We start from the raw sequence: 11,506 nt of genomic DNA on the forward strand, positions 1-11,506 counted from the left end.
CTGAGTTAATTTCAAAGAGGAAGGCCCCCAGACTCTCATCTTAAGCTGAAGTTTTAGAGTCGGTAAAATGCAAATGGAGGGACCCCTGGAAGGGGCAGCATCAAGGCCTTCGGTGTGGGGATGGAATTAAGATCAAAATGATCATAATAGATTGACATGGTGAGCTGAAGCAAACAGGAAAACGTTGGGGTCTGATATTTTGGCTCCCAAACTCAATTGTTCAAAGACACAATTGGGAAGAGCAGACTTGAGAACAGTCCACATGAAAACGGTCCAGGTATATGTTTTATTCTTATATGATCAGGGCTGCTGAAACTATGGCACCATCCCAAGCTGCATTCATAGATGGGTAGCACTTAGTATGTAGGCTAGGGGAAGAGAAAAAAGATCAGCAAGAGCTAATATTTTGGAGTTGTTGTAGACCAAGAGACCTACATACCTGATATCATTTAAGCAGAGCTTGTTGAATCTCCACAGTAACCCCACAGGGTTGGTTTTGTTGGCATTATCACTTTATAGATGTGAACACTGAAGCCTACATAATGGATTACAAGGGATACTTTGCCCAGGGCTCATAATGAACAGCTGTAGGACCGAGGCAAGAAGATGTATTGTCAGGTGGTCATGTAGAGAGGGATTGTGGGTCACTTGTTGGTGTAGAACTCAGACAGTGGGTGGATGCTATGGGTTCAGCAGAGAGCTGTTTAGAACTAGAACTCATCAAGAGGTCTGGTGTTCGTCATCCCTATAAGCATTCAATCAGAGGCTGGAGGTCTGTCAGCGATGTTGGAGGGGGAGTTTTGGCATTGGAAGGGACTGGCCAGATGACTTGTGAGTCTCCATCTACAGAAAAGTAATGATGATGGAACCCACGTAATCTTTACTAATGCCCTCTGACAAGAACCACTGTAAAACTGTGCGAGCAATGAGGTAATATAGGGGAAGCAAACACAAGGGTAGGTGTGACCTGAGTGAAAGCATGGCATACTGCAGTGACAGGATCCATAACTCCTGGGGGCAGAGGTTCTCATGGGTTTCCTTTGTGACTGCTTGTTCCAGTCCCTCTCTCCTGTGCCTTCCCCAAGTCTTTCTCCTTTCTTCTTCCACACCACCTAAAATGGAAACCCAATCATGTGTGTGAAGGTTTCAAAGTCCCTTGCCTGTTGGTGAGCCATGTGTGTGGGGGGGGTCCTTGTTATATTGAGGGCACAAAATTGGGGAAGTGGCTTCTCTGGTGGAATTTTTAGAGGGAGAAGTGGTCAGCTCAATTGTACACTCCCTCCTTTTCTCTGTAGTATGTCCAGGACATACTTGTCTCATGTCTACTATGGACCAGAACTGTGCTGAGGCTGCAGATTCAAAGGTGATGAAGTTGTGCCCCCATGTTCCCTCCATGCAGGGAGACAGGGAAACGAGCAAACTAGTAACATAGTAGGTTGAATGCTGGAATAGAGGCACACCCAGGGCCCTGGGGCAGCACATGGGAGGGGCACTTACCCAGATATCACCTGGCTGGGTTTTGATGGTGTCATCCTTGTAAAAATTCAGGCAGGTACTGGTTTTGGTCCTCAACCTGCCACATGCCATATTGTGGGCAAGTTCCTTAACTTTTTGGAGTCTCTGTCTCTCCACCTATTAGATGGGGGAAAATACTACTTTCTTCTCAGGATTTCTGTGAAAATCAAATTGAATGAATTAATTTAGGGAAACCAGCCTAACATAGTGTCTGGCTTAATACAGGAAAGTTCTCTTGCAAGGGTGAAGGATGGGGACAGAGATGCTGAACTTGACGTTCCTTGAGTCCCTTAGGCAGGGACTAAACCTGCTCACAGATTGGTGCTCACCTGAATATCATAATCCCAGGAATGGTTTCTTCAATACAAACTTTGGGACACCTTCTCTAGAGACTCTGTTTTGGTGAGCACAGGAAGGGGCTGCACCATAATCTGAGAAGTTGCTCAAATGATTCTGAGGCATAGGTAGGTTTGGAGACCTACTGAGAATATATATAAAAATGTGTGTGTGTGTGTGTGTCTGTGTGTGCGCGCGCGCGTGCACATGCATACGCATAGGTGCATTTTTCCCGAGAAAGGCCCCCATGTTTTCATCAGATTCTCAAAGTGCTTCATGATCCTACAAAAATTAAGAATTACTCTTGTGTGCTGTGGGCTCACTGGCACAGAAAGTGGTCTGGGAGATATGGGCTGAGGACATGAACCAGCCTTCAAGGCTACCACTGCTGGGCCCTCCTCCTCTCCTCATTCCCGAGATTCCCAGGAAACAGGAACAGGTGGTCGGTGGCCTGACTCTCTGGCAGGTAGGTAAGCCTCATCAGTTCTGTCTCCAGAGGTTCCTGAGATCCTTAGTTGTAACCGGTCTGAAAAGTTGACATGGAAATTGCTTCTGTCTGGTTCCTGTAAACGTAAAATCTGTTATGAATTACATCCGAGTGAAAGAGAGACAGAGATTGCGGTGTGTGTGCAGGAGAGCGAGCCCCTGCACGGTCTGAAAGCTTTTGCAATTTTTCCTAATTGGCCCAATCTTTTCTGTAACAAGTCTTCTTTTTTCTTTTCTCCATCCCATCCTCCACTGCCTGCAGCTTCTGATTTCCAGGCAAGGCAAACAGGCACCAGGGCTGGGATGTTGTTATTCTGGAGGATTTTCAGGTGTATGATGGTAAAAGCAGGCAGGAAAGGAATGTTGGCTCTGTGTTTGGCAGCTAAGGGGACTTGTTTTTCAATATGCCTTCTGAGGTTAGGAGACTTGGACTTTTTGCCCAGTTTTCTGTATCCTTTGTATGTCTCCAAAGATGCTCCATGAACTGTGTGGTGGGAACTCTGACTTCCCCTGCAATGCCCTCAAGTTTATCACCAAAGGGACAGAACTTCACAGCTGCTTCTGGTCATTGTGGGCGAAACCCTGGTCACTTGAATTAAGTTCATGTTAGTTTGTAGCCTTTGGCGTCAACTTTAGGGCACCCATTCCTTGGTTGTCTCCTGTCAGAGCTGAGCACGTCAGCATGGGAGGTGATTTGCCTCATACAGAACCTCCTAGCATGCAGCTGTATTGAGAATAGGAAATAGTCCACGAGAGCTGTATCTCCCTGTGTAGCTTGTTCATTTGTGTGTTCATTCATGCCTTCATCACTTACCTCTTACTTGTCTTACCATGTGCCAGGCATCCCAGGCACTGGAAGTACAGTGAGGACCTGGGCTCAGTCTGGCTTTCCTGGGGCTTACCCTCTGGTGAGGAGGACAGGTGCAGAGGTGGCATGAAAAAGCAGATAATCTTGTTTTCTAGGCTGCTTTCTTCTTTGGTGGCTTGGTGGCTTCCTCTTCTCCACAAAATACTCATAGCACTAGGATCTTAATGGTGATGAATAATGGAAATCCCTGAAGATGCTTCTCATTCCATGGGTATTTGCTTTTAAGCTGGGGTTAAAGTCTTATGTAAAGGGATGGGGAGCTAAATTTTGGGTGGGGTGGAGGGGTATGTCTGGTGAGGCCCGAGGGCTAGGGGAGGTGAGCCTGCCCTTCTGGAAGCCCTGGGATCTCCCTCTGCAGTGGCTAATGCCACCTGGCTGGCTGTAGCTCATTCACCAGGCCCCTTGCCAAGCAGTGTGAAGGTACAGATGTCTCCACTGACACCCTCCAACTGGTCTCTCTGGTGTTTCTACCTCTCTGGTTTCATTACTCCCACTTTACCGCTGACAAGTCCCTCTCTATTTCTGCGTGTGGCTGGCAGGTGCAGCCGAGGGAAAAAGGGAGGGGGCAGGCAGGTCTTCCTCCCACCTGCAATACCTGCTCTGCATCCAGTTCCCAGCACTCTCTTACCTGTGAATCCACCTGCCGTCGGGGCTTTAGGGCCTCACCTGGATCCCTCGAGTGGCTGTCCGCAGGGCCGCCCCTCGGCCTGTCCGCTGGCTCTCACCTGCTGCCCTGCCTGGGGGCCCTGGGCAGAAGCTGCCATGTGGCTTTGGTCACCTTTCCTCGTGGGCCATGTCTTCCTCCTCCTGCCCCTGAGACCCGCCTAGATTTCACACAACATCATTGCCATCTTTGGAGCCTCGTGGAGAGAGCCCTGCAAACCCTCGCACGGCCTGCGCCTGCTCCTGCTCGTTTCCCAGTTTCCCAGCCGGGCCGGCGGTCGTTTCCGGCCACGGTCTGGCTCCTCTTTCGAGCGCCTTCCCCAGCCCCACCCTGTGAGGAGGCAGCGGCCAGATTCTGCTCCCCCTGCGGCCTGCGGTTTCGGGGAGCCGTGTTGTGGGCCTCTCGCCTCCCGGGAAGCCTGCCCAGCGGGGCCGGATTAGGCTTGGGTGGTGCCAATAAAGGCCTCGGCTCCCTCCAGCGGGCCGGAGCGTGTAGCGGGGGAGGCCCAAGCCGGCCGCCCGCGGGAGCTGCTGTCCTTCCCGCGCCTCCCGTCCCGTCTGCAGCTGCGGAGGGGTCGAATCAGGCTGTCGCTTTGTCACGGCCGCTAACCAGGCCCGCGAGTGCCCGCTCCTCTCCCTCGGGAGTGAGCCTCTGCGGAGAGCCAGACAGGTGTGGCCGCGGCCCCGGAGGGACAGCAGGCCGTGGGAGCGCGGCGCGGGCGGGCCGGGGCGCCGGGCAGCGAGAAAGTGCCGTCCGCCGCCCGCCCAGACGAAGGTGGCCTCATTTATCTGTTGGTTTTTTTTTTAATCTGTTGGTTTTTAAAGGAATAAAGGAAGGAAGAGAAAGATGAAGAACTTTAGAGGTCAGAGTCTGAGACAGCCCGAGACCGACATGGGGACAGGAAGACTGTCAGAGAATGTACGCTGAGACGCAGTGAGCAGCAGACAGGGGGGGTGGGGGGGGAGTGGAGGGGGGGTGGGGTGTCACGGGTTGAGAAGCACCGAGAGCAGGACACGGGGGGCGGGGGGGCCCACAGGAGCCAGTGGCGACATTGCTTATGGATTCATAGACCGCTGACTTGCTCACAATTTGTGCCTGAGATCTAGCACTTACCAGTCTCTAAAGTACAGTCTTGGGGCGCCTGGGTGGCTCAGCCGGTGAAGCATCTGCCTTCGGCTCAGGTCACGATCTCAGGGTCCTGGGATTGAGCTCTGTGGTCGGGGCTCTCTGCTCAGTGGGGAACCTGCTTCTCCTTCTCCTTCTGCCCCTCATCCCGCTCATGTTGTCTTTCTCTCTCAAATAATAAATAAAAGAAAAAAAGTCTAGTCTTAATGTAGATAACCATTTAATAATAGTAGGGTTTCTGGAGCAATTGTTGTATGCCAAGTACTGTGCAAAGCCATTTATAAACATGAGGGGCTGTCACTATCCTCATTTTATACAAGAGGAGCAGGTTCTTGGAATAAGGCACATGGGGGCAGCCCGGTGGCTTAGCGGCTTAGCTCCGCCTTCAGCCCAGGGCATGATCCTGCAGACCTGGAATCGAGTCCCACATTAGGCTCCCTGCATGGAGCCTGCTTCTCCCTCTGCCTGTGTCTCTGCGCCTCTCTCTCTCTCTCTCTCTCTCTCTCTGTGTGTGTGTGTCTCATGAATAAATAAATAAAATCTTAAAAAAAAAAAAAGAATAGGTCACATGGGCAGCAAGGAAGAGCGGAGACTCTGACCTCAGGTCTGTGGGACCCCAGTGCCCATCACTGGAAACATATGTGACGCTTCTTTCTTCTCTTCTGGGGACTGCACTTTCCATTTCATCCCACGCAGGCCTCTTTCCCCAGACTGGCTGTGAACGCACGCCACCCCTCTTTCACCCTACATCTCTGCTATGACTCCGTGCTTCCTCGTTGCCAGCAGTCAGGTGCACGGACTCTCGGTCAAAGTGTGTCTTACCTTTGTGTACCACTGTGTGTTTTTAGAATCTTAGCCCGTGATTCTGTGAGCAGGTGTTATTTTCTACATCCTACCGAAGGAGAAACTGAGGCTCAGTGAGATTTTGGTGACTGCCTGGGGTCGCATGACACAGTTTTTAGGTGGTGGAGTCAAGGATGCAAATCCATAGAGTCAGAATTCAAATCCAGTGCCCTCCGGCCTAGCCACCTCTCTGAGGAGCTGTGTTCCTAATAGCAGCCACTCCATCGTGAGCCAAAGGAATGACCAGGGAACCAGAAAGTGATTTGCATTTGGAATTGAGATGGGGCCAGTGGTGGGTAGAGAGACGTTGAGGCGGTGAAGGATGAACTTCCCTCTGGACCTGGAGCCTCTTCCCAAGTGCAGCATCTGAGCAGTGGCTTCGTGGTTGGCCGCTGTGGTTTTCAGAAAGTCTGCCCCGTAACAGTGAAGTACTGACATGCCAGGTAAGCGTGAGGAGACTCAGAGTTTGGAGGGCACGTGTCAGGGACAGGCCTGCTGTCAGGCCAACGTGGAGTAAGCCAGATGTGGCCAAAAGGACCAGGAGCAGTATCCACACAGGGTAGGGTACATCCGTTTACCTTCCTTAACGAGAGATAGCTAAGAAAGTAAAGGCAGATTTCATGCCGATGCTACATTTCCTCACGGTTGCAGCAAAGGGCCTGAGGCTCTAAGGCCCTGTCCAGGATCTCGGAGCTGGATCTGCTGACCTCTCAGAGGGACTGAGCCATCCCATCTGCACAGTGACAGGGAGGGTGCCAGCGGAGGCGCCCCAGCCCAGCGGCCTCTCCTCGAAACCTTGGCTGGGTCCTTGGGAAAAGACAGCTATCAGAGAGAAGCCGACAGCCAACCAGAACCAGCAGCCTGTGTGTGAGTCTTTTCACTCAGAATTAAAACAAAACCCAAAAAACCTTATGATCAACCCAGTACATAGGGGCCACGTGGTGTAATGACTTATGTGCTCCCAGGGTTGCGTGAAGCTTCCCGAGGCCTGATAATCACTCTGCCCTTCAGCGTATCAGATGTTGTAAAATGTATCCACACAAACCACATCAAGTAGTATGTTTCTGCTATAATGAAGTTAGAGACAATGGTTGTATTTTTTTATAATGTTGAGTTTTATTAAGAATAAGTTATTCATTTTGGTCTTGCGATAGGAACTCTGTTGTATTGATAGATAACTCTGTGTGTTGAGCCACATTTGACTGGCTGACACAGTGTTAACTTTTATGAATGTTGAGTTAAATATCCATTTTGATTTTCCAGCATCTTCTGTGTTTTGGACCAAACCTACTTTTGTTTTTGTTTTTAATTTTCAGATGTTTCTGTGGAACAATTAAAAGCTTGTAGGGCACAGGCGTCAAGCCTCTTGTGCCCAGCAGATAGTCTCTTTTATCCCTTCCCACCTCCCATCCCCAGAGAGAAAGAGAGAAAGAAAGAGACTACTTCAGTGAATTGGTATTCACTTTTATGGCCTAAATTATATTAGGTTCTCAGTCCTCTGGTCTCCTCTTTGGTGGTGTTTTTATAACTGTAAAACAGAAGAATTGTTCCCTGAGAAATGTGAAAAATTTCTAAGTGTCCCGAACAGATGATATTAAATCAGTTACCTCAGCTCCTTTGGCAGAAGGAAGGATATAAATTCTAAATAGGATTGTATCAACCAGCTCAGATTTTCAGAAGTGAAGAGTAAAGATATGGGGAGGGCTGGCTCTTCTAGAGCCTCTGCCTAGGATCTTTGTGTGGCTCTGGTATAATGTAGACGCTAAATTCCTCCCCTCAAAAACAGACTTGTGCTGGGTGCCGCTGTGACAGAGGCACCTTGCAGGCAGTGTGTGCCAGTGTTGTGCCCCAAAGGAGCAGAGGGAGGAATGCATGTGGGTGACAAGAGCTGAATCTGTACAAGGAGAGGAAGGGTGGAGAAAACCCCTCTAGGCTGAGGGGCCTGGCTCACCCACATAGGCAGGGAGGGTCCAGTCCATAGAAACGGGAAGATGTTCTGCTGTGTGGACACCATGGCTTCCTATTTAGAGGCCAAGGCTGGGCTCTAGCCATGCTGCCTAAGATGAGGGCACCAGGTCTAGCTTCCAAAGGGCCACTTCAAGGAGGGGCTGCTACCCAACTGGAAGACTCTATCCTCAAGTTGAGTGAGAACCTATAGGGAGAGGGAAAGGAAGGAACATTCAGCTATCCTCAACCACAGTGATTTACCTGACACAAGAAAAACTAAAATAAAGCATCATGAAATTGTGACAGGCCCCATTAACATGACATATTCATTAAGAGCTCTAATAGCCAGTCATATTTAAAGAAGGAAAAAAAAACCCTCACAAAATGCCATGAAGAGATTTACTACAGGAAAAGAAAATATGGATCCCTCGAGGTCACTGATACAAGAGAACAAAGGAGGTACTGAAAGTGGCCGCCTTTGATCATGGTGAGAACCAGATCTTCAAGGTTGGGCAAAGCTCTTCCAAAACCCAGGAGAAGCATCTTTGGGATCATGCCTGGTGTTTCTCTATTAAGTGAGTAGCACATTCAACAGGACTTGCTCTTCATTAATGGAATGGAATCCCCTTTCTATACTAAAAATGAGATTATGTGAAATCTCAGGTTTATTTGAAAGAGGGAGGGCTTTTTTGTGCATAATGCATTACTATAAAATGACAGTGTCTTACTCCTTATTGCCTAATTAGTAATATTGCACTTCTGTGTGAAATGGTGTGTTTAAACATTGCCAATCGATTTAAACAAAAGACTTCAAAATACTGTAGGATGGAGCATGGTGAAACATTCCTGCCAGCCCTCACTCTCCTAGGGTAGGGTTTTTGTCACTTCAAGGTATGCCTGCACGATGGGAACCTAGCAGAAGAGGGGAAGCTTCCCAATCCCTGCCACACCTTCTGGCCGTTCTCTTTCCTTCATCCAGGGCTTAGCTGGTCCGAAGGCTGGTGTTTTTTTTTAATTAAAAATGTTCAGGGTAGTGCAGACCCAGTTGGACATTGGGCTCATCTGGGATCTATCATTCATTTATTTCCTTCTTCAGTACACACTTAGTGAGGACACCTGTAAACTATGTGTTCTAGGTGTGGAAAACATAGAATGAATGTAAGATAGTTCCTTTCCTTGAGGAGGTCAGCCCAGTGGGAAAGTAGATATTTTTTGTGGAAGATTGAAATATAACCTGGTCGGCAAGGTGGATGGTAGAGAGATGAACAAGTTTCATGGCAGCCTTGGAAAGGGTGTATTAGTCAGAATGGCCTATCTGCTGTAACGAGTAACCCCCAACTCTCGGTGGCTTCACAGATTAAAGGTTTATTTCTTATAGCACAGTCCAACTTAGATAGGCAGGGTGGTGACAGGGGACATTCACGGGCCCCAGGTTCTGTTTTGAGGCTGTGCCATCCTCTTAGGCCTGGAAATTTTCTTCCAGATTCCCCGAATCTGGCTGGTAGATGAGAGATAAGAGAAGGGAGGGATAGTTGCACCCAAAGTTTTAAGGTTCAGGCCCAGAGGTGGTACTCATCATTTCCTGCATGTTCCATTGGCTTGAATGCAATTCTGGAAAATATGGTCTGCTTCTGCACTCACATGGAGGAGAAACAGGTTTGGTGAACATAGTGGCCTATGCACTGCAAGGAGCGACTTGTCCACCCTGGGGAAGTCAGAGCAGCTCCATGAGAGGTAAGTATTGAGTGCGTGTAGTTTGTATGGTGAGGATGTTGAGTGCTGGGTGCTGGGTCAGGAGGGAGCAGGAGCGTGAGATGAGCATTTCTAGGAAAGGAAGGAAGTTGGATATGTCTTCGGACAGAGCTGGAGTTAAGTATCAGCCCTCAACCAGCAATTATGTGGCCCTGAGCCCGGTCCCTGCATGTCCCAGGTGTCAGCTTCAGCCCTCATCCCGTGCCCTCTCCCAGATTGTGGTCACTCCCTAGGGACTTGTCTCAGTGTCTCCAGGGTCAGCCGCAGTCACTTTCTCTGACTGTGCCCTCCTCTCTGCTTCTGACAGACCCTCACATGGACCTGTTCCCCTTTGATATACAGATACGCACACACACTCCAGTTTCACACAAGGTTTTTATGAGTATATCAGCCTATATTCAGATTTTGGAAAGCTCAAGGGAGTCCACGTCATTGTAATGTGAATATTGAATGTTTGAAATTTCTGTGCTTAAAAAGCCTTCCAGACATTTTTGCCGACACAAGCCTTAGGGTTTTAATATATTTCTTGCCCTTTCTACTTCTCCCTCTCTCTATTTTTATTATGCGGAGCAGTTCAGCTCCATCTAGTGTATCCTAAACTCTGCTCAGAGCCTTCCGCTGCCTATCCACTGCTGTGCCTTCCCACAGGACGGGCCATTTGATGGGGGTCTGACCTATCTCCTTGGACAAGGAAAAGGGGTGGTAGAGAGATTCATTTACCCATTGCTTTGAAGGCAGAAGCAGGTGGTGCAAATTTTTGTTTTAAGTAACTTTTTATTTGTTTTGTATACAGTTTCCCTTAATGGGAATGTTGCCACAAAAATTGCAAGGTTGTTGAGAGAAATAAGATGATATATGAAAATGTGTGGGATCCCTGCGTGGCGCAGTGGTTTAGTGCCTGCCTTTGGCCCAGGGCGTGATCCTGGAGACCTGGGATCGAATCCCATGTCGGGCTCCTGGTGCATGGAGCCTGCTTCTCCCTCTGCCTATGTCTCCGCCTCTCTCTCTCTCTGTGTGTGACTATCATAAATAAATAAAAATAAAAAAAAAATGAAAATGTGTAATAGGGTGCATGGCACATAGTAGATTCTCAATTAAAATGTGGCTGACTCCTTTCCCACCTGCCCTCTGACTCACCGGGTATTAGAAGGCACAGAGCTGTGTGGTCAGTGACACTGAGTCTCAAGGGGAGAGCATGCAATGGGAAGAAGTGAGAGATGCAGCTGCAGACGGGGAGTGGGGCCAAATAGCTTCATGCTGTGCTTTTATCCACGGAGATGGGCCTTTATCCTCTGCACTCAGAAGTCAGAACTTAGCACATTAGATATAAATGGGAGGAGAACCCTTTCAAGTAGCTGTCTGTTTCAGCAGAAATCTTTTTACTGAGATTCACAAAGTGGCTCCAGGTAGGTTTAAATTTGTACAGCGCCTGCAGGAGATGCAGACATTGCTCTAGGACTCCTCACCTGCATTGGGGGTGGCCCGCAGCGGTCTCCTCACAGGCTTGCTGAGGCTTTCCGGCCCTGCCTGCAAGGCCCTGTGCAAACTTGTTACCCTGGGGAGCTGGTTTGCATGAGACTCTGAGGGGAGGTGGCTGAGGAAGTGGAGGGGTCCTTCCCTGCAGCAGGCCGGGCACCTTTGCTTCTCTTTACAGAAGTAGAGGAAGCGAGCCCCAGCAAGCCGAGCAGTTGACAGTGTTGGGCATGGGCCGAGGGGACCAAAGCCTTTTCTCCTGCCGGGTCCCCAGTGTCCCAGAGCTGCAGGGAGCCCAGGCCCACCAGGCAGAGGGCCTTCTCCCACCATGGCCTTGACAAGTCATTGGGCCATCCAGCCTCTGCCCCAACCCCTCTGGGGATGAAATCCATCTGAGGGATATCTGTCATCCTGAGAAAATTTTTCTTAGGGCTGCTTGCCTTTATCGTCTACCTGCTGTGTTTCATTTTGCCGTCTAGAGGGGAAAACCCATTCTC

The 11,506-nt window shown here is 49.4% G+C and overlaps 1 protein-coding gene and 1 long non-coding RNA gene across 42 annotated transcripts in view; both read left to right on the forward strand.

Moving 5' to 3' along the window:
* The window catches only part of CACNA1C (calcium voltage-gated channel subunit alpha1 C), a 746,185-nt gene that overhangs the window by 215,942 nt on the left and 518,737 nt on the right, over window positions 1-11,506 (forward strand). Inside the window, exon 3 of one of the 41 annotated variants that reach the window (XM_072799595.1) lies at window positions 4,694-4,787. The exons of the other annotated variants lie outside the window; for them this stretch is intronic. Coding sequence (XP_072655696.1) covers window positions 4,694-4,787 — 94 coding nt within the window. The remainder of the gene's footprint in view (window positions 1-4,693; window positions 4,788-11,506) is intronic. 41 annotated transcript variants of the gene reach the window in all.
* Window positions 6,730-11,506, forward strand: part of LOC140617710 (uncharacterized) — a 50,838-nt gene continuing 46,061 nt past the window's right edge. The window contains exon 1 of the long non-coding RNA XR_012017897.1: window positions 6,730-9,518. This is a non-coding gene — a long non-coding RNA (uncharacterized lncRNA). The remainder of the gene's footprint in view (window positions 9,519-11,506) is intronic.

This window comes from Canis lupus, chromosome 25 (genome assembly GCF_048164855.1).
Source record: "Canis lupus baileyi chromosome 25, mCanLup2.hap1, whole genome shotgun sequence".
Lineage (NCBI taxonomy): Eukaryota > Metazoa > Chordata > Mammalia > Carnivora > Canidae > Canis > Canis lupus.